Here is a 21,644-nt window from a genome sequence, read left to right as displayed (position 1 = left end):
ATATATATATGACCATTTGGATATAGCAATGAGAAGCCATAAAGTATTTCCTTTAAGTGAAAAGGTGAAAATTCTTGACTTAATAAGGAAATAAAAAATTGCATGCTGAGTTTGGTAAGATTGACAGAACAATTTTTCTGTGACGTTATGAAGAAGGAAAAGGAAATTTGTGCTAGGTTTTCTGACTTACCTCAGATTGCAAAAGAGATAGCCATCGTATGTGGTAAGTGCTTAGTTAAGTTGGAAAAGGCATTACATTTGTGGTTTCTGTATAGTCTTTTGTTTCAAGCAGCAACTCAAGGTCTTGGAATTTTGTCCCTTGTAGCTAAGGAGGGCTACGCTAAACAGTCCACCCACTTTTTTTTTTCTTTTTTCAGAGAGGGTCTCATGTATTCCTCCCCTATGTAGCTGAGGAGGATCTTGAAGTTTTGATCCTCCTGCCTCCACCTCCTGAATGCTGGAATTACAGACATGTACCAGCATGCCTGTTTTATGTGATACTGGGATCAAAACCCAGGGCTTCATGTATGCATGCTAGACTGGCAGGCATTCTACCAGCTGAGTTGCATTTCTAGGCCAGCAATCCCTTTATTAAGCTCAGATGATGCTATTTACACACACCATCCATTTGTACACTGCAAGTACTGGTGTTTAAGAAGGTGTGCATTCTAATTTTGTTTCTGTTGCTGTGATAAAATACCAAGTCAAAAACCAACTTAGGGGAGAAAGGGGTTTATTTCAGTTTACAGTTCCAGGTTACAGTCTATCACTGTGGGGAAGTCAAGGCAGGAATTTCAAAGAGCTAGTCACATCACATTCACAGTCAGGAGCAGAGAGAAACGAACACATGCATGCTTTCTTGCTCACTTGTGCTCAGCTTGATTTTTCTGCTCCACACAGTTCAGGGCTTCCTGTCTGGGGAGGCTGGGTCTTCCACATCAATTAACCTAATTAAGACCCACCCCATAAGCCAACTCAATGTAGACAATCCCTCATTGAAACTCTCTTCCCAAGTGAATCTACATTGTGTCAAGTTGACCATTAAAGCTAACCATAAAGCACTCTCATGTATACCACCTGAAGTGTCTCACCCTCCCCCAGGGCATTCCTCATATATGGGTGCACTTCCTTGTATCCCACAAGAGAGGGGCTTGGGCAAGGTGAAGACCTGCCACCTCTAAGGTCTCTGGCTGCCACTCACCCCAGGCTTTTTGGCAGCTGCAAAGGGGATTCTGTACACATTGTATTAATTCTATATTCACTTTCTAAACCAAACAAGTGATCAAATCCTGAGAGAGGAGAATTCAGTAAAACTTGTTGACGACCAACTGCTGATAGAAACATCTGATTTCTAAGAGATTTGTTATATTTAAAGCTACTCAGCCGCATGGGCAGTCACATGGCTCACACATACTAGCTCTCACAGCACACTCACACTTGCTACCCTGAGTCATGTAGTACACACACAACTCACAGACACACCACCACATATACTCTCACGTACTCACAGAGACATATAATTCTATATTCACATACTTGCATTCTCTCATACACACACTCAGATGTTCAGACACATTCACAAATCCACACATTTGCATCCTCATCCACATAGACACTCATGTGTCCACACACACACACACACACACACACACACACACAATCCCACACATGCACACATACACACCTGCCATCTGAATTTGCAGATACAGCAGGTGGTGACCAGGGGTGGGAATGATCAGTTGACTCTCTGGAAGGAGGCAGTGGGGTTCTACCCTGAATTCCTTCTGCCCAGCTATGATGACAAGCTCTTCCTGGGCATACGGGGAGGGTGTGGCTCAGAGGGTACCATCTCTAATCCCACCCCTTTCAGGGCTTACTTGTGTCTTGGCCCAGTGGTCAGCCTCCATGCAGGCATCTTGGCAGTGGTTATGGCCCATTACCATTGCTTCCTCCAGCATCAGTCCACTAACCACCCTCAAGCATGGCTGGTTCACCATCCGTGACCTGCTTTAGGGCACCTCCGAGGGAGGACCCCAGACACCACTACTTGGGTTGCCAGAGTCTGACCTGAGCTATTTTATCCTGAGACAGGGTCTCACTAAGTCTCAAACTTGTGATCGGACGTCCTGCCCTGGGCTCCCAAGTACTGGGATTATGGGCACATACCACATGCCTGGCATCTATCCTTTGTCCAGAAGTTCGTTGGGGTGTGCTGCACTGAACTCAGGTACAATATCTAATGCATTTGGACAAATGTGCTCATTTATATCACCAGGGCCCAAATCAAGAATGTAGGACATTTCTCTCACTCCAGAATGCACATAGATCAATTTTTCTTGATCTTTGAGATTAGTGTAGATAGAATCCCCACCCTACACCCAACTCCTGCCCAGTTCCTGCCCAAGGCTTTTCTGCACTTCTGGAGCCCTCTCCAGATCTGTCTCGGAGCTTCAAGGCTCATTTAAGAGTGTCAGAGACATGAGGCCTGTAGTCTGTTCTGTGCCTCCCTTTGCTCCCTAGGCGATTATCCCATAGCTCTCTAGGAGGATACTCCATTTCCAAGCCTCCCAGGCTTGTTCCCCTTGGGTCATATCTGGCTGAGTAGGGAGGCCTCTGGCTCCCATCCACCTGATTCTTCCTGCCTTTTCCACTAGTTCTCCAAAGTGTAAACACAGAAGAAGGCCTGTCTTCTAATTTCTCTACTCCAGTTCACACCAGTATGTGATCTGAAATTGCTCAGCAGACACTGGTGAATGAATTCATTTTAGTTTCCTGAAATAATACTTTTCTTTCTGATCTTTACCAAGTCATTACCAATAATTTGGAAAATGGGCTAGAGAGACACCTCAGTTGGTAAAATGCATGCCTTGCAAGCAGGAGGATCTGAATTTGATCCACAGATAATGCATAAACAAAGTCAGCCATGGCAACACATGTAATTCTACCACAGGCAGAGTCAAGAAGATCCTTGGAGCTTGCTGCCCAGTCAGCCTGGCCTACATTATGTGTATGTGTTCCTGAGCATTTCATGAGAGGGGGTGCACATATGTGTGGAGGTGTGCATGCATGTGGTTTGGCATGCATGTGAGGGCCAGAGATCAACCTTGGGTATCCTTCCTCAGATGCCATCTACCTGGTTTCTTTGGGAAATAAAGGTCTCTCAGTGGCCTGGAACTCCCCAAGTAGGCTAGGCTGGTGTTACAGTAAATCTTGGTTGTCAAGTTGACTGGACCTGGAATCAACTAAAAGGTGGGTTGTTGGGCACTCCCATGAGGGTTTGTTTGTTTTGTTTGAGACAAGATCTCACTATGTAACTCTGACTGGTCAGGAACCTAACTATATAGACCAAGCTGGCCTTGAATTCATGGAGATCTGCCTGCCTCTGGCTCCCCAGCGCTGCCACCGTACCAGGCTCTGTGAGGGATTTTCTTGGTAGGTTATTTGATGTGGGAAGGACTCACCCTAAATGTGGGAGACGAAAGTAAGCTTGCTTTTGCCTGTTTAACCTCATCTACCCTGTTGGTGCAGTTCCTGCATTCCGGCACTGGTACTAGAACCAGCTTCTTCTGGCTTCCAATGTAGACTAAAGACCAGCAGCTCTCCAGGAATCCTCCAGGCCTTTAGCACCAGCCTTGTGGATGAGCAACTGCTGAATTCTTGGCCTTTCTGGTGTGAGACAGCCATTGTTGGACTACTCAGATTGAATCATGTAAGCTAATTTACTAAGTCTCCTTTTAATGTCTATTGATCCTGTCATTTCTGTTCTTCTAGAGAACCCAGACTAATACACCTAGCTAGCCAGTGACCCCAGGAATCCTCCTGTCACCAACTCCCTAGCACTGAACACATACCATCAAGACTTTTTTTTCCAAACACGGCTTCTGGAGATTGGACTCAAGTTTTTATGCTTGTAAGGCAAACTCTTTACCAGCTGAGCTATCTGCCTCGCCGTCTTGTTTTGAGTTTTTGAGACAAGGTCTCCCTGCATAGCTCAGGTTGGTTTGAACTTGCATTCCTCTTCTTTGGCCTCCTGAGTGCTGGGATTAGGGACCTGTGGTGGCCTGTGTGTCCCCAGCCAAATCCCTCTCCTTGACCTGTCTTTGATTCAGAGCTCAGTCAGGTCCCAGTCAAGCTGATGAAATGGGTATGCAGGACTAGGTTGGGGTATCTGGGTCCCCAGAGTGGAGCTCTGGGGTCAGGGTTGGCATCAGTCTGCTAGTCAGGATTCCCATTTCTCTTTCCCTGGCTCTACCACATTCCAGACTCAGCCTGGGTGACTTCACTTTCCCGTTCCCTTCCTCAGAGGCAAACATTCATTTGGTAGGCATGAGGCCCAATTCCACCCCTTCCTTGGCAGCCTGTGGCCTTTGCTCTCTGTGATAGATTTAGCGTGTCCTCTCCTGGCAGAGTCTAACACATAGCTCTCCTAACCCCATCCCAATACGCTGGTCATTTGGGTGAACCACTACAAGTTATGGATAGATCAAACCTCTGTCTATCCACTGCACCCGTTTGTCCTTCAGGCCTCCCCCACCCCCATGTGGTGGCCCTGAGAGAGGGCGTCAAGCTACATGCAACTGGAGGACAGGGGGAGTGCAAACCACCATCTGGAGATTCAGATACAGAGCCGACTCATCAGGGAACAGTAAGACAGTATATACTTAAGGTTTTGCCAGGAGCTCTGGAGGAGCTGCGTGGGTGGGGAGGAGGGGGAAGACAGATGGATGAATGGGTAGCAGAGGGGGCAGGGCCTGATCAGGAACCCCCAGACTTGCATCCTGGCAGAATCTCCTGGGGTTGTTGCCTAGGGGGCAGCTGGGTCCCCTGAAGGGAGCACTGGGGTCAGGCTACACATCAGCGCACTAGACAAAGATTTGTAGGGAAGAGGAGTGGCAGACAGACAGATGCTGGATTGTGAGGGAAGTTAGTATGCAAACAATAAAAAAAGAATTCCGCCGCTTGCCTGGCTTTGCCACACCCCAGCTCCAGCAACCCCCTCTCCACGGTTTACTATTGGCCCAATGGAGTAGATTAGGCTAGCTTCCTTGAAGCATGCCCTGGAGCACTGGAAGGGCCACTCTGAGTGATTTGGAAGGACTAAGAGAAACAAGGCAGATAAGGCTGGGAAACAGGAGTGCACAAACACAGGCAGACAGGGCTGGGTGGAGAGGGCTGGGAGAGGGGAGCAGCAGGCTGGGAGAGGGGTGCAGCAGACCTAGGCCCGTCATCCAGAAAGCCCCAGGGCATGCATGCATCTCCCAGTTCTGAGGAACAGTTCAGGGCATTTTTTCATTTTCATTTTTAAAGCAAAACTAGTTTATTGGAAGATATCCCCCCAACCTGCCCTAGTACTCTGGGGCTGTGCTTAATGCAGGCAGCTTTAGTGTTCTCTAGGACTCCTGGAAGTAGCCCAGGGAGAGGCTGCTATCTGCTTCTTCCACTCCTTGCTTGAGGAAAGAATCACAAAGCACAGCAGAAGCTACAGCATTAGAGACAAAGTGCCCCTCCCAAGGCTGGAGAACTGGCCCTGTGGATTTGGCAGGCAGTGGATCCCCCACTCTGGGTGGAGACATGGTGGCTGGCTCTGTTCGCTGCCCTGTCTGTCCTCCCTCACTTCACTGCTGGGAAGCAGTGTGACACACGTCAGGCCAATGTCTATTAAGTGACTGGGCTGAGCCCCATCACTGGTTGCTTCTGTCATTTGGACTTGAAATGACAGTACTGACCCCTAAGGATAAAGAGGTTTCCAACTCATCTTGAAGAATAGTTTCCAGTGTACTGGGAGCTCCAGCCTACTTGACCCTGCATATGCTCAAGGCAGCTGAGGTATTTGGGGGAGCAAGTCCCCCGACCCAGAGGTCACTGTGGAGGGAGGACAACTCTAGAATCAAATGGGGGGGGGCAGTCCACTAACTGTAATGGTTGTGAGGAACCAGTCCCTTCATAAGGAACAGTGAACTTTGTCTACCACTGAAGTCCACTGCTGGAGGGGCTTTCCCAGGCTGTTGCCCTCAGACCCAGGCTTGGGTCCCTGGACTGTGGATCCTCAACTGGTGGTGCTGGTTGGGAAGGTTACAGAACTTTTAGGAGGTGAAGGCTTGCTGGAGACATTACTTACTTGGGAGTGGACTCTGAGGTTTTAGCCTGGCTCCACTTTGTTCTGTCTCCCGACTGCTGGGCTGGCCTCCTGCTCCTTCCACCATGATGTGCCCACCACGGACTGTATCTCTCCTGGCACTGTATGCTAAAATAACCCTTTCTTCCCCAACTTGTTTTTTTTTAACCTTTTTTAAAAAAAATTATTTTTATATAGTTTTTAATGTGTATGAGTGTATTGCCTGCATGTATGGGTGCACCCGTGTTGTGCAATGCCGCAGAGGTCAGAAGAGAGCTTTGGATTCTCCTGGAACTGGAGTTAAGGACAATTCGTAGCTGCCATGTGAGTGCTGGGAATTGAACCCCGGTCCTCTGCAAGAGCAGTCAGTGCTCTTAACTGCTGAGCAATCTCTCCAGCCCCCTTTTAACCTTTTTTAAGGTCTCAGTGTAATTCTAGAGCTACAAGTGTTATTACACATCAGCAACTTTTTTTTTTTTTTAAATCTCGGCATTTTATCACAGCAGCAGAAAAATAACTTAATTCACTTGAGTATTTAGAAATGATATATCCAAAATGTGGAATTTTATCATTGAACTTCTGAAACAGGTTTGACTGAAAATGAAAAAAACAAAACAAAAAAAACCAAAACAAAACCAAAAAACCCCAAACCACCCCCAAATGTTTACTGTTTTAAATTAAAATTAGAATTTAGGTCAAAACTGAAACAAGGAAAAAGAATGATGACCTATATAACCCTGTCTCAGGAATCACCAGCAGTGAGACTTTGGTGGATTCAATTCAGGCCTTTTCCAGCCATGCTCCTGACTGCACACAAGGTCTTCTGAGGGTGCTTATGCCCTGCCCTGTGGAGTGGGTCTTGCTCCTGCTGATTCTGGGCCAGGTGGGGAGGCCAACCATCCATGCAGAAGTGCAGAGTGCCAGGCGGGGGACAGGAACAGGGATAGAAAAAAAGCTGTGCTTTGACTTCTGTGCACATGTTCCAGAAAGTACCGTGAGGGTCTGTGTCCATAGGCAAGGTGGACTACTGTTCTGGGAGTCAAGTGCCTGAGGCATTTCAGGTTCCTGGCTGAAATGAGGCACCACAGATGCTATGGGGTCTCCCCAGTGTTCTGAGGCCCCTGGGGCCTTACTCCTCTTCTCTTACTGAGTCTCAGGGCTGGCTAGATGGTCTCCCCAAACCTCAGCAGCTTCCAAACACTATGGACACCAAAGAGATCAGACTGTTTGGGTTTGAAGCTGAATTGTTCCTCTTTGGCTCATGTTTTCAATGCTAGGTTCCAAGTTGGTAGCACTATTTTGGGAAACTGGGAGGCAGGACCTGTCTGAAGAAAGTAATTCACTCTCTTGGTCATGAAGTGGATAGCCATGAAGTTTGTCACAAGCTCCTGCCCAAGCACATGGGATTGACCATGGTCTGAACTCTCTAAAACCATAAACCAAAATCTTTCCTCTTTTGTTTCTGTCAGGCATTTTGTCAGTGACACACAGCAACTAATACATGGACACTTAGAGGTAAGAGAGGCAAGTAGGACTCAGGTGAGTCTCGATTTCATGGTTTATTGACAGCAGTACAGTGGGCCCCAGGAGAAGGCTGCCTTCTGAGCTCTTCACCTTGGGACTTATCCCTAAGATCAGGGAAACAAGACTCCCTGTTGCACATGACTCCCAGGAAACCCACTGAGATGTATACAGATAAACCCTTGGCAAGGCCTGCATGGCACATGAATGGCAAAGCTTGGTATATTTGGCAAAGCTTGGTATATTTGGCAAAGTGCCCAGTGAAAGCACTAGACTCCAAACAATGACCCTTGGGGGCTATGGAGGCAGAATCAAACCACAAACACAGCTTGCTTAATACAGGTTGACCCAATTTCCATGTAGTGTGCGCCAGGGCCAGGGCCATCCTCCTGGCCCTGAGAATACTGCTGAGGTAACCAGGAAGCCCATGCTGGACCTCACCATGGGGAGGGAGGGGTGCTGTATGCTGAACCCAAGAGGGTAGGAGCAGACAGACCATGGTCAATGGCAGGGACTTACCCAAGGCCTCTGGGTGCCTATGCCTCTCTCATCATGGGGCCTGAGACCACCCCCCCCAAAGGCTATGCTGCAGATACTCTGCTTCTATGTCTCTTAAAACACACTATTTTTTATCCTGGATTCTTACCAAAAACCCTTAAAGCCAGGCTGTACCCTCCTACCCCTCACCCCCACAGGCCTCAGTTGGGAGTCAGCTGTACCTGCAAAAGCAGTCTGACTGTTTCAGCTTTTGTATTCCGTATAAGACACTGGCATCTGTAACTCAGTTCTTTTCCAGCCCACTTAATTTTAAGAATAGACACTAATAATACTTAATCCCCCCTCTCTACTTATGGTGGGGGATGGGGCCCTCTGCTTTGGCAACTGCTCACCTCGAGCAGCTTCTGCACCTTTAGACTTCCTGCTGGAAATGCTGTACATCCCTCCACGCATTACCAAAGGGGAACTGAGGCCTGGAAAGGTACAACTTGATGACCTGGTGACAAAGCTGGGACTTGAAAAGTGGAATCAAGGTTTTCAGACCAGAGTCCCTCTTGTCATTAGTCTTGGGATGATGGCCTGAAGAGGTGGCCAAGAAGTCTTGAGAGATGGATAGTGGTGGTTCCTGGTCCAGCTCTAGTCAAGGGTCCTTCCCTGTGCCTAGGAGCTAGCACAAGGCTAGCTCTCAGCAGCAGAACACAGGGCTCTCTAGGTAAGGATAGAGCAGTGCCCAACATTGGTCCCAGACCTCTACCAGGCAGGGGCTTGGCTGTGATCTCTGCCAAGCAGAGGCTTGGCTGTGACCACTGCAGTTGGGCTCAGAGGTAGGGGAGGCACTTAGACAAGCCTGGGAAAGGGGCTTCCTTCTTTGCTGAGGCCCTACATGTGGGTATAAACTGGACCAAAGGATGTGATCCATACCTCTGAAGGCCAAAACTCCAGTGTTAGCAGCAATGAACAGAATTAAGATTAGCAAAAAAGGGAGAAAATCAGAAGTCAATAGCTTCCTCTCTCAAGGTCATTGCCACAGGCAGGCTGGCCCAACAACCATATTCCTATGTTGAGATGGCACCTAGACCTTGGATTCTGGCCTCCAGAGGGCAGCCAGGCCTTCAAGGTCAGCAGTACCCAGTCCATTGTTGGTGGCCAGTCATTCTCTGAGTGACCACATGCTTAAGACGCTTCCTATCAGGAGACTTTGAGCGGGGAATCAACTATAGGGCACCAGGTCCTTCATCCCTGCTCTGGGAATGGGCTGAACACCAAGCTTACAGGTAGTGTGCCCCCCAAAGCTGGCTCCCTAACCCGCCTGCTGGAGAGTGAACTTGCCTCAGATGCTGGCAAGAGTGTGAATTCCTTTGCCTCTTCTGAGAAGGGCATGGATGCTCTGAGCAAAGCTCTGAAGGTCTTGCTGGAGCTCTTCTCTCTACAGGTAGACTAGGATCATTTCCATGGGGACCTCACAGCCAAGCTTCCTCCCACTTTTACCCTCCCCAAGAGTCTGCTAAGCCACCCATTGTTCTCTGGACCTGCCAGTGTGGCCTGGAGCAGTCCTGACCCATGCTCTGCCTTTCCTTTGGAGGCTGCTCTCTGGGGGCCTCTTTAGTCCTACTTCAGATGTCCTCCCTCTACCTGGCTTCCCTGCCTAACTTCACATACCACAGGAGCTCCCCAAGGCATCTAGGTATTGTTGCTGAGCCTCCTATCCATTGCACTAGGCATTCAGAGGTCTCTCAAGCTTCTCAGATAGAGGACAAAGTTCAACAGGGATGGACACCAGCCATAGGAGCCAGATGTGGGCTGTTGCTAGCAGACTGCTAGCAGCTTCCCCAAGGAGGTGGGCTACTGGGTTTATCCAAGTTCCTTAATTAAGCACTGTCTTCAATGACTCAGTGTGGCTACAAATATACTGAGACCTTCTGAAACATTCTAGTCCCAGAGTCTAGATGCAGTCAGACTTTGGGTGGGCCAGGAAGCCAGTGTCACCTCAGTGTCCAGGCCACAGGCCTTCACAGCCACAAAGAGATAAAATGACTTTCTTAGCCCAAAGCATGCCTTCCCAGCACCTCAACATGTCTGCCTATCAGGATCCACAGTGGGCCCAGCAGTTCTCACCTCCCCAAAAGCTGTTTAAGGCACTTAAGTGGCTTATTAACACAACATGGAAACGTCTGTTTCAATCTTGATGTAGAAAAAAAATATCAGTTAATACTGCAAATGTTTCCACACACAAAAAAGTAATATACTTAAAAATTTCCTAAGGAATAAAATAAATGCTAAGTTCTGCTTAAATTACATGACACTGTGGGTCATCTTGGCACTGACAAAAGAAGATAAAACCTGAATACTGATTCTGGATTAGACTGTTCCCTGTAATACATCTAAACACATAAACAGAAGACATACACATGTCTGATTTGACCTTCCCAGGATGCTCAAGGGAAAGAGAGCGGTCTGGAAGGCCCTGATGGCCCTAGGACATCGGCTATGAGTGGCAACAGTGGGCAGGTCCCCTGGTGCTCTTTCCAGCAAAGCCCATCTCTCCTCTTTGGGAAGCAGCATGGTCAAGCAAGCCTATCAGTCAACAAAATCCTCCCCAGCCATGGGCACAGAGAGGAGCCATGAGAAGCTGCGAGGCTTAACCTCAGGATGAGCTTAAAAGGTCGGTGAGAGGTTCCCCCAAGACATAACCCGTGTTTTTGACCAGGTTGCCAGCAGACGCCTGTGGTTTCTGGTCCTAGTCCTGGGAGTAAGAGTAGCGTACTTCTGAGCCATCTTCTCTTTGGTGAGGTCATTTTCCTATGCTTCCTTCTGAGAGTGGATCTCAGTGCTGCCTATTGCAGTTCTGTAGCTATGAAGACAGGCTGCAGCAGGCAACATGAGGGACTGGGGTGCTGACAGAGGGCTGTGAGGGTGGGCACCCCTGCCCACTACACCTTGTTGGGTCCTAAGGTCTCTGAAGGGGAAGATCGCAAGGGCTTGGGGAGGATCAGGATGGGGCAGGGGGCCTGGACCATTTAACTTCTCTGTGAGGTATTGGTCTCAAGCTCTGAGAGCCCAGAGGGCAAGTCCTGGCTTCCTGAATCTGCTTGGACATCCCCTGTACCCTGGGCTCCACTCTCTAGCAGCTCCCAGGGGTCCCTGAAGAAGACCACCATGACTGTAATATTGTCATGGGAGCCCCGCTCCCGGGCCACTGCCACCAGCTCCTCAGCGACATGGAACCCACTGCCCTTTTGTCTGACCAAGTGGCTGTGGACGAGGCTGGTAACTTCCTGGTGGGGGACAACATCAAAGAAGCCGTCACAGGCAAGCAACAGGTAGTCCTCGGAGCCTGTCAGTTCTCGGGAGGCTGCATCTGCCTCACCAGACACATAGGGCTTCTGGAAGACGTCCCCTAGGAATGAATGGACAGAAGAGCCTTGTTTCTTGCTTCCCATATGCCTAAGGCCCAACCTCACTATCCATCCCCAGCCCCAAAGGCATGCTGGCAGAGCCCAGCAGGCTCTCAAGCCCTGTATTCAGATTCAAACCTGCCTAATGCTTTCCACCCACTTTGGAGCAGGGCCATCCCTCAGCTCTACTGCAGAGAGCTCTACTCCAGCAATGGCTGTCCATCTTCCATGTATCCAGAGATACAGTGGCTGCAGCAACATGAGGAAAGAGCCAACAATACACTCCAGGAGAGTGTGAGGGGTACATGTCACAGGGGGATGGAGGGATTATTCTTGGGTTGAGTCCCAGCAGTGAAGGAATACTGAGAAAATGGGAAATGAAGCTACTTTCCAAGAGGAAAAAAGGATCTTCAGCATTTATTTTATTTTTTTGAGAAAAGAGAATCATTAGCATGAATGGGTTGAGAGAGCCTCATTTATGGAAAATTTAACCCTGGCTAATGGTTTCTTACTGTATTTTAGAGGGACCTGTTTTAATAAACAGTTAATAATAAAATCTTTCCAGTGGGGGAATAATCTTTACTACAATTATTGGTGGGACATGGAAAAATTCTCAGCTGTTTGAAGCTACAGTCCCCAAATCTGCCCTATTCCAGTTATAGTCTTGTTTGTAATAGAACCCTAGAATAGAGGGCCTCTGGTTTCCAATGTTTCTACCTATCATTATCATTATTTATTACTATTATTACTATTATTATTATTATTTTTTTGTCTTTTTGAAGCAGGATCTCCCTGTAGCCCCAGCTGTCCTGGAACTCACTATGTAGACCAGGCTGGCCTTGAACTCACAGAGATCCGCCTGTCTCTGCCTCCCAAGTGCTGGGACTACAGGCGAGCGCCACCACGCCTGGCTTATTATTTTTGAGATAAGATCTCTAGACCAGGCTGGCTTCATATTCCCTGTGTAGCCCAGGATGACCTTGAATTTGTGATCCGCCTGCATCCACCTCCTGAGTGCTGGAATTACAGGTGTGTGCAACCATACCTGGTAGTAGAGCTGAGGACTGAACCCAGGTCTTTATGCTTGCTAGGTAAGCACTCTACCAAGTGAGCCACACCCCCTCAACTTAAGGAATTTCGGCTCACAGTCAGCTGGCAATCCTGGGAGGCAATTGCTGTCATTGCCCTAGACTGATGCTGAGCTGGGGTGTGCACTAGGGTGGATCACATTCTGGACATAAAACATTTTCAGTTTATCATGGGTTTATTTAGAGGCTGCTCCACTGTAAGTCTAGAAAGTCTATATGCTGCAAATCCCTTTGGACACATTATTTTGTTCTAACCCTGTGTAAACCTGTGGTTTCCCACCCTGCACCTGTGCAACCCCTTACCAATGGCTCTAGAGACTGCTAAGGTGCCGTTGACTCTCCAGCAGTCCATGAAAGACACGAAGCCGCCCAGGGCTTCAATGCGTTCTTTCTCATCCTGCAGAGAAACAGTCATAGGTCAGAGGCCTGGATAAGACTAGGTGGCAAGGGACTGGACTCCAAAGCCACCACATAAGCAGAGCTTGCGTTATTCCTAAGACACATTTGAAGCCATAGTACTTGAACAAAGTTGGGAGGTTCAGCTATATACCCAAACCATACACCACTGAACATAGATAAGGTCAACTGTAACTAACCTAACTATCCTTCACCTGTGGGAATGGCTAAGGGACAGTGACAGCAGAAGGGCCACCCACACAACCAGCTATGATGCATCCCCAAGCAGTGTTTGGGTCAAGGAGGTGTTCCTGGAGCAGCAGAATGGTGTCAGCCCAGATTCGGAGGGTGGACCTCTCTATTGCCTCAGCTTTAACCTGGGGCTGCTGTCTCTACTTGAAAACCATTGGGATCAAGCATGTAATGTGCACATGAGGCCACATGGCAAGATTCACTGAACTTGTACCAGGCCATGAGGGGCAACCCCTTGCCCACCCCTTCCTAATCTTCCTTCTCATGCACCTCCAGGCACTGCCTCTGCTTGCCAGAGGACCATGGTGCTCCCCTAATTGCAAAGAGGATGGACAGAGGCTTGGACTAGACACAAGTCCCTTGATACTCTCTTTGGTCAGTCCCCTCCAGTCCTCCCAGATGTCAAGTCTATCTCCTGAAGGCTGTGTTAATAGCTGAGTGCACCCTTTTTCCCCTCTGGGATGAGGCATCTTGCACATCTACTGGATAAATAAGAGTATTCATATACCTATTTCACTTGTTGGGTAAACCTCCTGACTTCACAGCTTGCTTGGGATAGGGTCTCCCCGAGGAGGCCATAAAACAGGGAGCTAAGGTCTTCTAAGGTGCAGAACCTTCCTTCGGGAAGCTCCAGGCCCTGAGAGTCAGCTGTGGGGACAAGGGCAGAGCTGGGCACCTGGCCCAGTAACCCTGACAAGTAAAATAGAAACCACTAGCCAGGGCCTCTATGCCAACAGGCCCACCCTGTCTGCATGGGCGGCAGAGTAATGTGCTAGACTGGCTGGCCTTGCTGATCGTGGCCCTGTAACACAGGTCCTGTGTCTGGTCCTTCTTCTTTCAGTGATTCCCTCCTCAGTCAGCACTAATCATAGCCTTCCCCTATCCCCACACTTGTTCCAGGCTCAAGGCACCCATCATGGCCTTGTCTTCTGACACCCACCCCTTTGTGGCAATTGTCTCTGTTCCTCCTGCCTTGGCCTCTTCACCTTCTTAAAATAGCTTATATGCAGCCAAAGTTTGAGCTGATGGCCCAGCAGTTCCCATTAATAGTCACTTTAGTCACCCTTTACCCTGGGATCAGGGCTGTGCACCACAAGGCCTCAGCACCACTCACAGCAATCCTTTTGGATTCCACAGGTCCCATCCACATCTCTAACTCAAAGCCTGGACTCCTCCCTCCTGAAGACACCTTGTAGGTAGGTCCTTGATGCGACTAACCTGTAGTGACCTGTAACTGCAGATGACACCTATAACCCTCACACCCTCACTCTTTTAACACCAGTCCTTGCCCTCTAGTGGTCTGGATGTTGTGAGAGCTTCTAGTGATTCCTCACAGAATTCTTCCATGGTAGGCTCACAGTAGGTGCAGGTCAGTGGCTTTGGAGTTCCCTGGCTGCTTCTCTCATGGATACCACTGACTTGCTGAGGTCACATCCACCTTCAAGCTTCAGCCCACATCTCACCCCCATAGTTTTCTGCCGTGCTCTTCCCAGCTCTGGACCTGGGTCTTGCATCCTCGCTGCTATGGCCTCCTTCTCCACTAGAAAGAGCTCCTAGGTAGAGGATGGTGGGGCAAGTTCCAGGCCAGGTAGGACTACATAGAAAAACTTGTCTCAAAAAAACCAAACTCACTCTAGAAGAGAAAAATAAATCAAACTGCCACCTGGAGGCATTCTTGCCTTTTAAGATGGTATGCAGCAATTTCCTTCCAATTGAAATACTCTTTCTCCAAGGAGGAGAGTAGCTCACAGGGCTTATAAGCTCAGAACATTATGAGATTCCCAAGGCCCCTTCCTACCATTACATAAGCACTAACAATTGCCAGGGAGGAGAGAGAAGCCGTTTGCCTGAGCAGCCTGCAGCTGTATGGGAAGCTCTAGGGATATAGCTTTCATGAGCCTGCCAAATCTGTCTCCTGAAGGCTGCTGTTAATAGTTGAGTGCAACCTTTTGCCCCTCTGAGAGCGAGGTGTTCTCTCATGGACACTAAAATGCAGCTGTCTTCAACTCTCCTGTAAATAACCTCAATAAATGGACTGGTTCACTGAGCTAGGCTTGGGTGAACTGATTCTTTGGTCTGCCATTGGTGCTGTATCTGGGGTAGTTTGTTCATTTCTCTCCAGGAAATGTCAGGAAACAGATAGGCGTTCTCCATGGCCTGGTGGGCCTGTGGGAATGAACCCTTATAGTTGCACACCTTAGCCCAGGTTGGTCTAGCCTGAGGACAGAAGTTGGGCAAATCTCCAAGACTATAGTGTCTACTATGACTTAGCAGCTCTGCTTCAAGAAACTTGTTCTATAGTTATACCAATGTGACATTCAAAGTTAAGAATGGTTGCCATATTTTCAGAACTGAAAGAGGATCTCTCTTGGTGACTATCCATAAGGACCAGACTGTGAATGGAAGGCTATGCCATGTATCTTTAAGAAAAGCTCTTTATGTGCTGATGTGGGGGTGGTCCAATAGTATACAACTAATTAGGCGGTCCTTGATTCTAAGTGTTCCCTCTGCCTCCAAGAGACAGACTAGACATATTTGTTAGACAGTGTCTGAGCACTTATCACCTACATGTCCAAGAGAGAACCTTGAGACTCAAACTACTGAGTGATCTTAGAGTTCTGGGATTCCAGGGTGGCCTCTGCCTACTGAAGCCTCAGGCCTGAGCCCTCCCAGACCCAGTGCAAGTGGTTTCTTTGCTCACTCCCAGCCAGTAGCCATCTGTTCCTTGCCTATGTATGTTTCAGGACCTGCTAGGCTGAGCTGGCTCTACTTCCTAGGCTGCCTCTTGGGGCAGAAGGCCAAGCTCTTGCCTACAACTCTGGGCTTCACATCAGTGGGACCCACAGTCCTCTCAGGAAGGTGCTCACATCAGATCCCCTGAACACTCTAGCCAGGCAAGGGAGCACTCCCTCTGTAGGAGCACCAGGAGTCTTTAGAACCCCTCCCAGTAAACCCCAATAATACCCAGCTGGGGTACCCTGACATTCTGCTTCTCCATGAGGTTCTCAGACTTGGGTTCCCAACATGTGCCCAGCACAACAGAAGCCTGATAATGTCTGAGGTTTGGATAGAGGGAACCCCTTACCTGTCGCTCAGGTTTGTGTGGTTCCATCAGTTTTACTACCTGTCCCTGCTGCACCAGGATGACCTGGGAGTCCCCGAGCCAGGCAACGTGCAGGGTTGTTCCTGCGATGAGTGCACACACGCCTGTGGTACCACTCTGCAGTCGCTGCAAGGGGGCGGGGGGAGAGACACGTAGGGTTAAGGAGGACTGTTAGTCCCACATGAAAGAGCCCCATAGCTGCAGGATGTGATGTTTATGCTGTATGGAGAACATGTCCTACACGACCCTCTTCATACGTAACTTTGGAACTGGCAAACTGTCCTGTCCTGTCCTGTCAAGAAATAGACAAAGGAGACTGGGGATGAACATGGAAGGCCAAGAGGGGGACAGGGACAGCACAGAGCAGAAAAAAGATTTGTTTATGATGAATACATTCAATTTTGAGGCAGGAGCTTCATGGGACTATGTAACAAGTCAAAATTTACCCAACTGCATACTATAATCATGTACAACTTATTACGTATGTATTGTGTCTCTTTGGTTTTGAGACAGGGTCTCACTATATAGCCCACTGACCTGGAATTCACTATGTCAACCAGGCTGGCCTGGAGCTCAAGAGTTCTACCTGCCTCTGCCTCTTGAGTGTGGGGATTAAAAGTATATACCACTATGCCTGGGATGAACTGTAGCTCAATAACTCTGATTAAAGAAAATAAAGGGGGGGTGTGAAGAGATGGCTCAGCAGTTAAGAGCATTTGTTGTTGCTCTTCCAGAGGACTTGAGTTCAATTCCCTGCAACCATGTCAGGTGACTCACAAATCCCTATAGCTCCAGCTCCTGGGGGATCTGAGATGCCTGTGGCCTCTGTGGGCACCTCCACTTATGCACATTCCACCTCTCCCATATACATATAATTAGAAATAAAATAAGATAAAATAAAAAAATAAATAAAAGGGCCTGAAGGTGTAGATCAGTGGTAGAATACTTGTGTAACACACATGAAGCCCTAGGTTTGACCCCCAGAGAAGGGGGCCAAAGAAGGGTAGGGAATGAACTAAGTGCTTTAGAAACTCCCCTGAGCTCATCCGCATGCTTCATCTGCTGAATGTGACAGAGGCTACTAGGCCCCACCTTATAATTCTAGATGCCCCATGGCTTTCTGTTGAGGTATATAGTCTGGCTCTGCTGAACTTCCCTGAGGTCTGTGGTCAGTGTGTGCTGACTGAGTCCCTTTCCTCAGGTGTCTCCTCCCTGGGGCAGGTTTCTCAGGCAGTTTGACCATTAGTTTCCCAGTGCCTAAAATGGCTATAGCACTAGAACCTGCCCTTCGGGCTGCTAGGAGGGCCCAGTGAGGTCAGGTTTAGTTTGTACGTCTTCTTCCGAGTCTTCTTTCTGAAACAAGTGCTTTGCCCCACACAATGCTATCACTCCAAGAAGAGCAGCTCTTAGTGGATACTGCCATTACCAGCTGAGCAAGGGGCACTGGGAGTGTTAATCATGTTTTACATTTTCTGTATTTTGTGATGAATTGACATCTGGGGCCTGTTGGTCATGGAGAGACCGGCACTCCTAGGGCTGTCTAATTCCTAGAGACTTAGATGCCTGCTCTGTGAGTGTACCTTTCATTGGCACGCCAGACAATTTGAAGCCCAAGCCCCTAACACTTTCTTCTTTACCTACAGGGCCCAAGTTCTCCCTGCCTTGGATGACGTCAGGCCTGGTCCTGGACGGTTGGGGGGCATCCTTGTAGCTCAGCTGGCAGGGGTTATTCAAATGACTAAATTCTGAGCTTGCCAGGACTTGCCCGGCTGGCTGGGACTGAGACTCCCTGGAGGCCATGCTTGCCTCTCTCCCCTGTGCTTCCTGCTCGTGGGAACAGTGAACACTCACCTCTTCTTTCAAAGTAGTAGTCTCCAGCATCCTCATCTGAAGGATCAGCCTGCATCATAAGTCAGGCTGCCCTTCACTGGGTTGGCAGATCACCTGCAAATCTATGTTGTAGGGCCCCAGCATGGTGGCTCAGGGGTGCTATGGTTTGTGTGTCCCTCAAAGCTTCATGTGTTGAAATTTAATTTCCATTGTGAGGTATCAAGAGAGTAGAAACTTCAACAAACTATGGTCCTGGGTGTGTGTGGGGAGGTGGGGTTTGTTGCCTGAAAGCTTTGAGAGGTATTTGGGGTTGGATGAGGCCATGATTGGATACAGCAGAGGGCCGAGCCCCTTGTGGTTAGATCCTGGTGGCTTTATGAGGAGGGAAGCTAGAAGACAGGCAGACAGGCACATATGCATGCAATTCTTCCCTATCTCTTGTCATATGAGCCACTTTGGGAATCCGCCAGCAAGATCACTACCAAGTAAGGCCCTTTGGGCTTGCATTCCAGAACAGTGAGTCAATATAAACCTCCTGTCTTTATAAAGTGATCTAGCTTTTATCAATAATTTTGTTACAGTAATGAAAAACTAATACAAGGGACAAGCTCTGTGCTGTCTCCCTTCAAATGAAAACTGAGCCCCACTCCTGAAGGAATAAAAAAACATGATTGCCAGAATTGCTTGGTGAAGCCCTTCCTGTACCACCATCTACTTGGGTTTCTCTTGCTCTGTGGAGACCAGAACTCTTTGATGCTAACAGCTCCTCAAATCCACTTTAGAGCTAGCTGCCAGTTCTCACCTCTCGCTTGGCTTTCCAGAGAAATATTTCATCAGTGCGCCGGAAGGCTTCTTTGAGGGCTGCTGCTGGGTCCGTGGACAGCTCTGGCTGGTGGGAAGCATTGACGTGCACATGAACAGCAGCATACCTTGCAGCATCCACACCTCCATGACCATCAAACACAGCAAAATAGGCACGGTCTACAGGGTCCTGGTAGGAGTAGAGTGGGAGTCAGACCAACTAGCCCTGCATCTGACTGAGTCTAGACTACCAGCCAGCTGCTCTCATCTGGGGAGGGGTCAGCTGAGGCAACAACTAAGGTAGTATTACGGCTGCAGTGCTTGTGCCCCACAATTCATGTGTTGGAAACCTTACCTCTACAGTCTTATGTTAATGGTATCTGTAAAGGGGACCTTTGGGAGGCAACTGGGATTAATCTACTTATGGAGGAATAGACTATTAAGGAATGGCTTTTCTCCTTGGCAAACTTCTATCTTGTCCTGGGATGCCTCCACTACCCTGGTGCTCTGCAGAGCCCCCACTGGTAGGCAGGCCCTCTTCAGTGGCAGCCCCTTGACCCTGGGCTTCCCAGTCTCCAGAGCTGTAAGAAATAGATTCCTTCTGAAGGACCCAGCCTCAGGTATCCTTTTATAGCAAAACAGATCCTAGAAAGGTAGGGTCTGGAAGAGTCAGCATGGCCCTTACCATTGGACTAGTTAACTGGCTCAAATACTATAAGCAGCAAAACTTGGAAGAGGACAGCCCCGGGAGCCTCATTTTCACCAGTGTTCCAGGTTGTTGCAAGTATAACATGAGATGGGATGCAGAGGCTTCTGCTGCTGGAGGCTGAGCAGGGCTTAGCAATTCAAGTCTGAACCTGGCACCTGGCTCTTCTTAAAAAGACATAATCAATGGCTGCCTTTCTTCAGTCTTTGGATGTGGAAAGCAAGGTGCCTGGAAACCAGGCCCAAAGGTCCAGGGCAGTGCTCTGAGAGCTGCCCAGCACTCAGCCCCAAGACAGCAGCTTCTCACTATTTCCCCAGGCTCAGTTTTGGTCAGCAGTTATCTTGGCACTCAGAGTCCCCAACTCATGCTCTAGGCGCCCTATGTTATACTGCTTATCCCCAGGAAGGTAGAACACTCACAGACAAGCCGAAGAGGTGGTTGAAAGTAGGAAGGGACACATGCCGATCCTCCATCTTGCGGCGGGTATTCCGGATGGCATGGATGGATACCAGCCACTGCCGCTGTGGGGTCTGGGCAATCGATGGCACCTGCTTCTGCCACTGGTTACATACTTCCCACAGTTGGTTAAAGAAACTTCGTGCCAGGCCTTTGGCATCCAGTACTGATGGGGATGATGGGGGAATTTTTAGGAAAGTACAAACTATTCAGCTAAGGCCTCACTGACTCTCCGACATCCATTTTTTGCCATGTCCCTAGGCTTTTGAGATAGCCCCTCCCACCAGCCTCCATGGACCCCCATGCTGAGCACAGCAACCTAAAAAACCTGCATGATAGCTTGGTGCTGGTGATGAGAAATGTCTGGTAGTTGCCCATTAATTGGAAGTGCTAGGGCTGAAGAGATGGCTCAGCAGTTAAGCACACTGGATGCAGAGGACTCAGGTTTGTCTCCCAGCATCCACATGGTAGCTAACAACTGTCCATAACTCCAGTTCCGGGGGATCTGACGTCCTCTTCTGATGTTTGCAGCCATTGCATGACACAGGTGTACTTACCTACATGTAGGCAAAACACTCATACATATAAAATAAAAATAATAAAATATTTTTTGAAAAAGAAATGCTGTATGTTCAATGACAGAGGAATAAATGAATTCTGGTCTATTCTCTTGATGAAAAAAATTAAGCTGCTATTAAAAATGATTTTTCCTTAACTAATCAGGCACTACCATATAATCTAGCAAGTAAACCTTAGGCATCAATCCCAGAAAAATGCAGACTATTCACACAAGAACTTATACATGAATCATACCTGCTTGATCTGCCCAGATTTTTTTCAATCTACAGATAGTTAAATGGCTATACCTTGGATTATGACTTAGCAATGGACAGAAAGAGCTACTAGTAAGTGGAACCACCTACGTCAGTCTCCAGAGAATTATGCTGAGTGAAAACCATTGATCCATAAATGTTAGATATTATATAATTCCACCAACAGGCATTCTTGAAATGACATTATAGAAGTGGAGAAAATTAGTCATTGCCAGTAGTTAGGACCAGGGTATGATGGGAGAGGAGTGTCAGGGTGGCCAGTTAGAGGGTGCTAAGAAGTGTCCTTGTGGTTGTGAAACTGTCCTGTTTGACTATGTTAAGATCTTGTAGGTGATATACTACCAGCTTTGCACAATGTCACCGGAGATGGCTCTGCATTATTTCTTACAATTAATTACATGTGCACATATGATTATTTCAAAACAAAGTTCATTAAAAAAAAAAAAAAAGAAGTATGGCTGGGGATGTAGCACATTGATCGAGTATTTGCTAGCATGGCAGAGGCTTTGGGTGAGATCCCTAGCATCAGAAACAAAAACCTAAGTGGCAACACAGAAATACCTTTTTACAAAGTTTACAAGAATGTACAATGTTTGTCATAATTTTAAATGAGAAAAGGGTAGCAAATGCGATATAGATTAGTTACAAGT

The 21,644-nt window shown here is 48.2% G+C and overlaps 1 protein-coding gene and 1 long non-coding RNA gene across 4 annotated transcripts in view; one reads left to right on the top strand and one right to left on the bottom strand.

Annotated features, from left to right (window-relative positions):
- LOC103741441 overlaps nucleotides 1-7,610 on the top strand; it is a 73,513-nt gene extending 65,903 nt beyond the window's left edge. The window contains exons 2-3 of the long non-coding RNA XR_607578.1: nucleotides 3,529-3,709; nucleotides 7,585-7,610. This is a non-coding gene — a long non-coding RNA (uncharacterized LOC103741441). The remainder of the gene's footprint in view (nucleotides 1-3,528; nucleotides 3,710-7,584) is intronic.
- A 45-nt stretch (nucleotides 7,611-7,655) lies between these two features.
- Ppm1f (protein phosphatase, Mg2+/Mn2+ dependent 1F) overlaps nucleotides 7,656-21,644 on the bottom strand; it is a 31,714-nt gene continuing 17,725 nt past the window's right edge. For all 3 annotated transcript variants that reach the window (XM_008842201.3, XM_029567862.1, XM_029567863.1), the window contains exons 4-8: nucleotides 20,125-20,327; nucleotides 19,001-19,189; nucleotides 16,351-16,494; nucleotides 12,921-13,014; nucleotides 7,656-11,531 (exon numbers count right to left, since the gene is read on the bottom strand). In XM_008842201.3, coding sequence (XP_008840423.1) covers nucleotides 11,152-11,531; nucleotides 12,921-13,014; nucleotides 16,351-16,494; nucleotides 19,001-19,189; nucleotides 20,125-20,327 — 1,010 coding nt within the window. In that variant the 3' untranslated portion in view covers nucleotides 7,656-11,151. The remainder of the gene's footprint in view (nucleotides 11,532-12,920; nucleotides 13,015-16,350; nucleotides 16,495-19,000; nucleotides 19,190-20,124; nucleotides 20,328-21,644) is intronic.

Source organism: Nannospalax galili, unplaced genomic scaffold, assembly GCF_000622305.1.
Source record: "Nannospalax galili isolate Female #2095 unplaced genomic scaffold, S.galili_v1.0 scaffold321, whole genome shotgun sequence".
Taxonomy (NCBI): Eukaryota; Metazoa; Chordata; class Mammalia; order Rodentia; family Spalacidae; genus Nannospalax; species Nannospalax galili.
The sequence above is the reverse complement of the archived record's forward strand: the minus strand, read 5'-3'. Positions and strand labels throughout refer to the sequence as shown.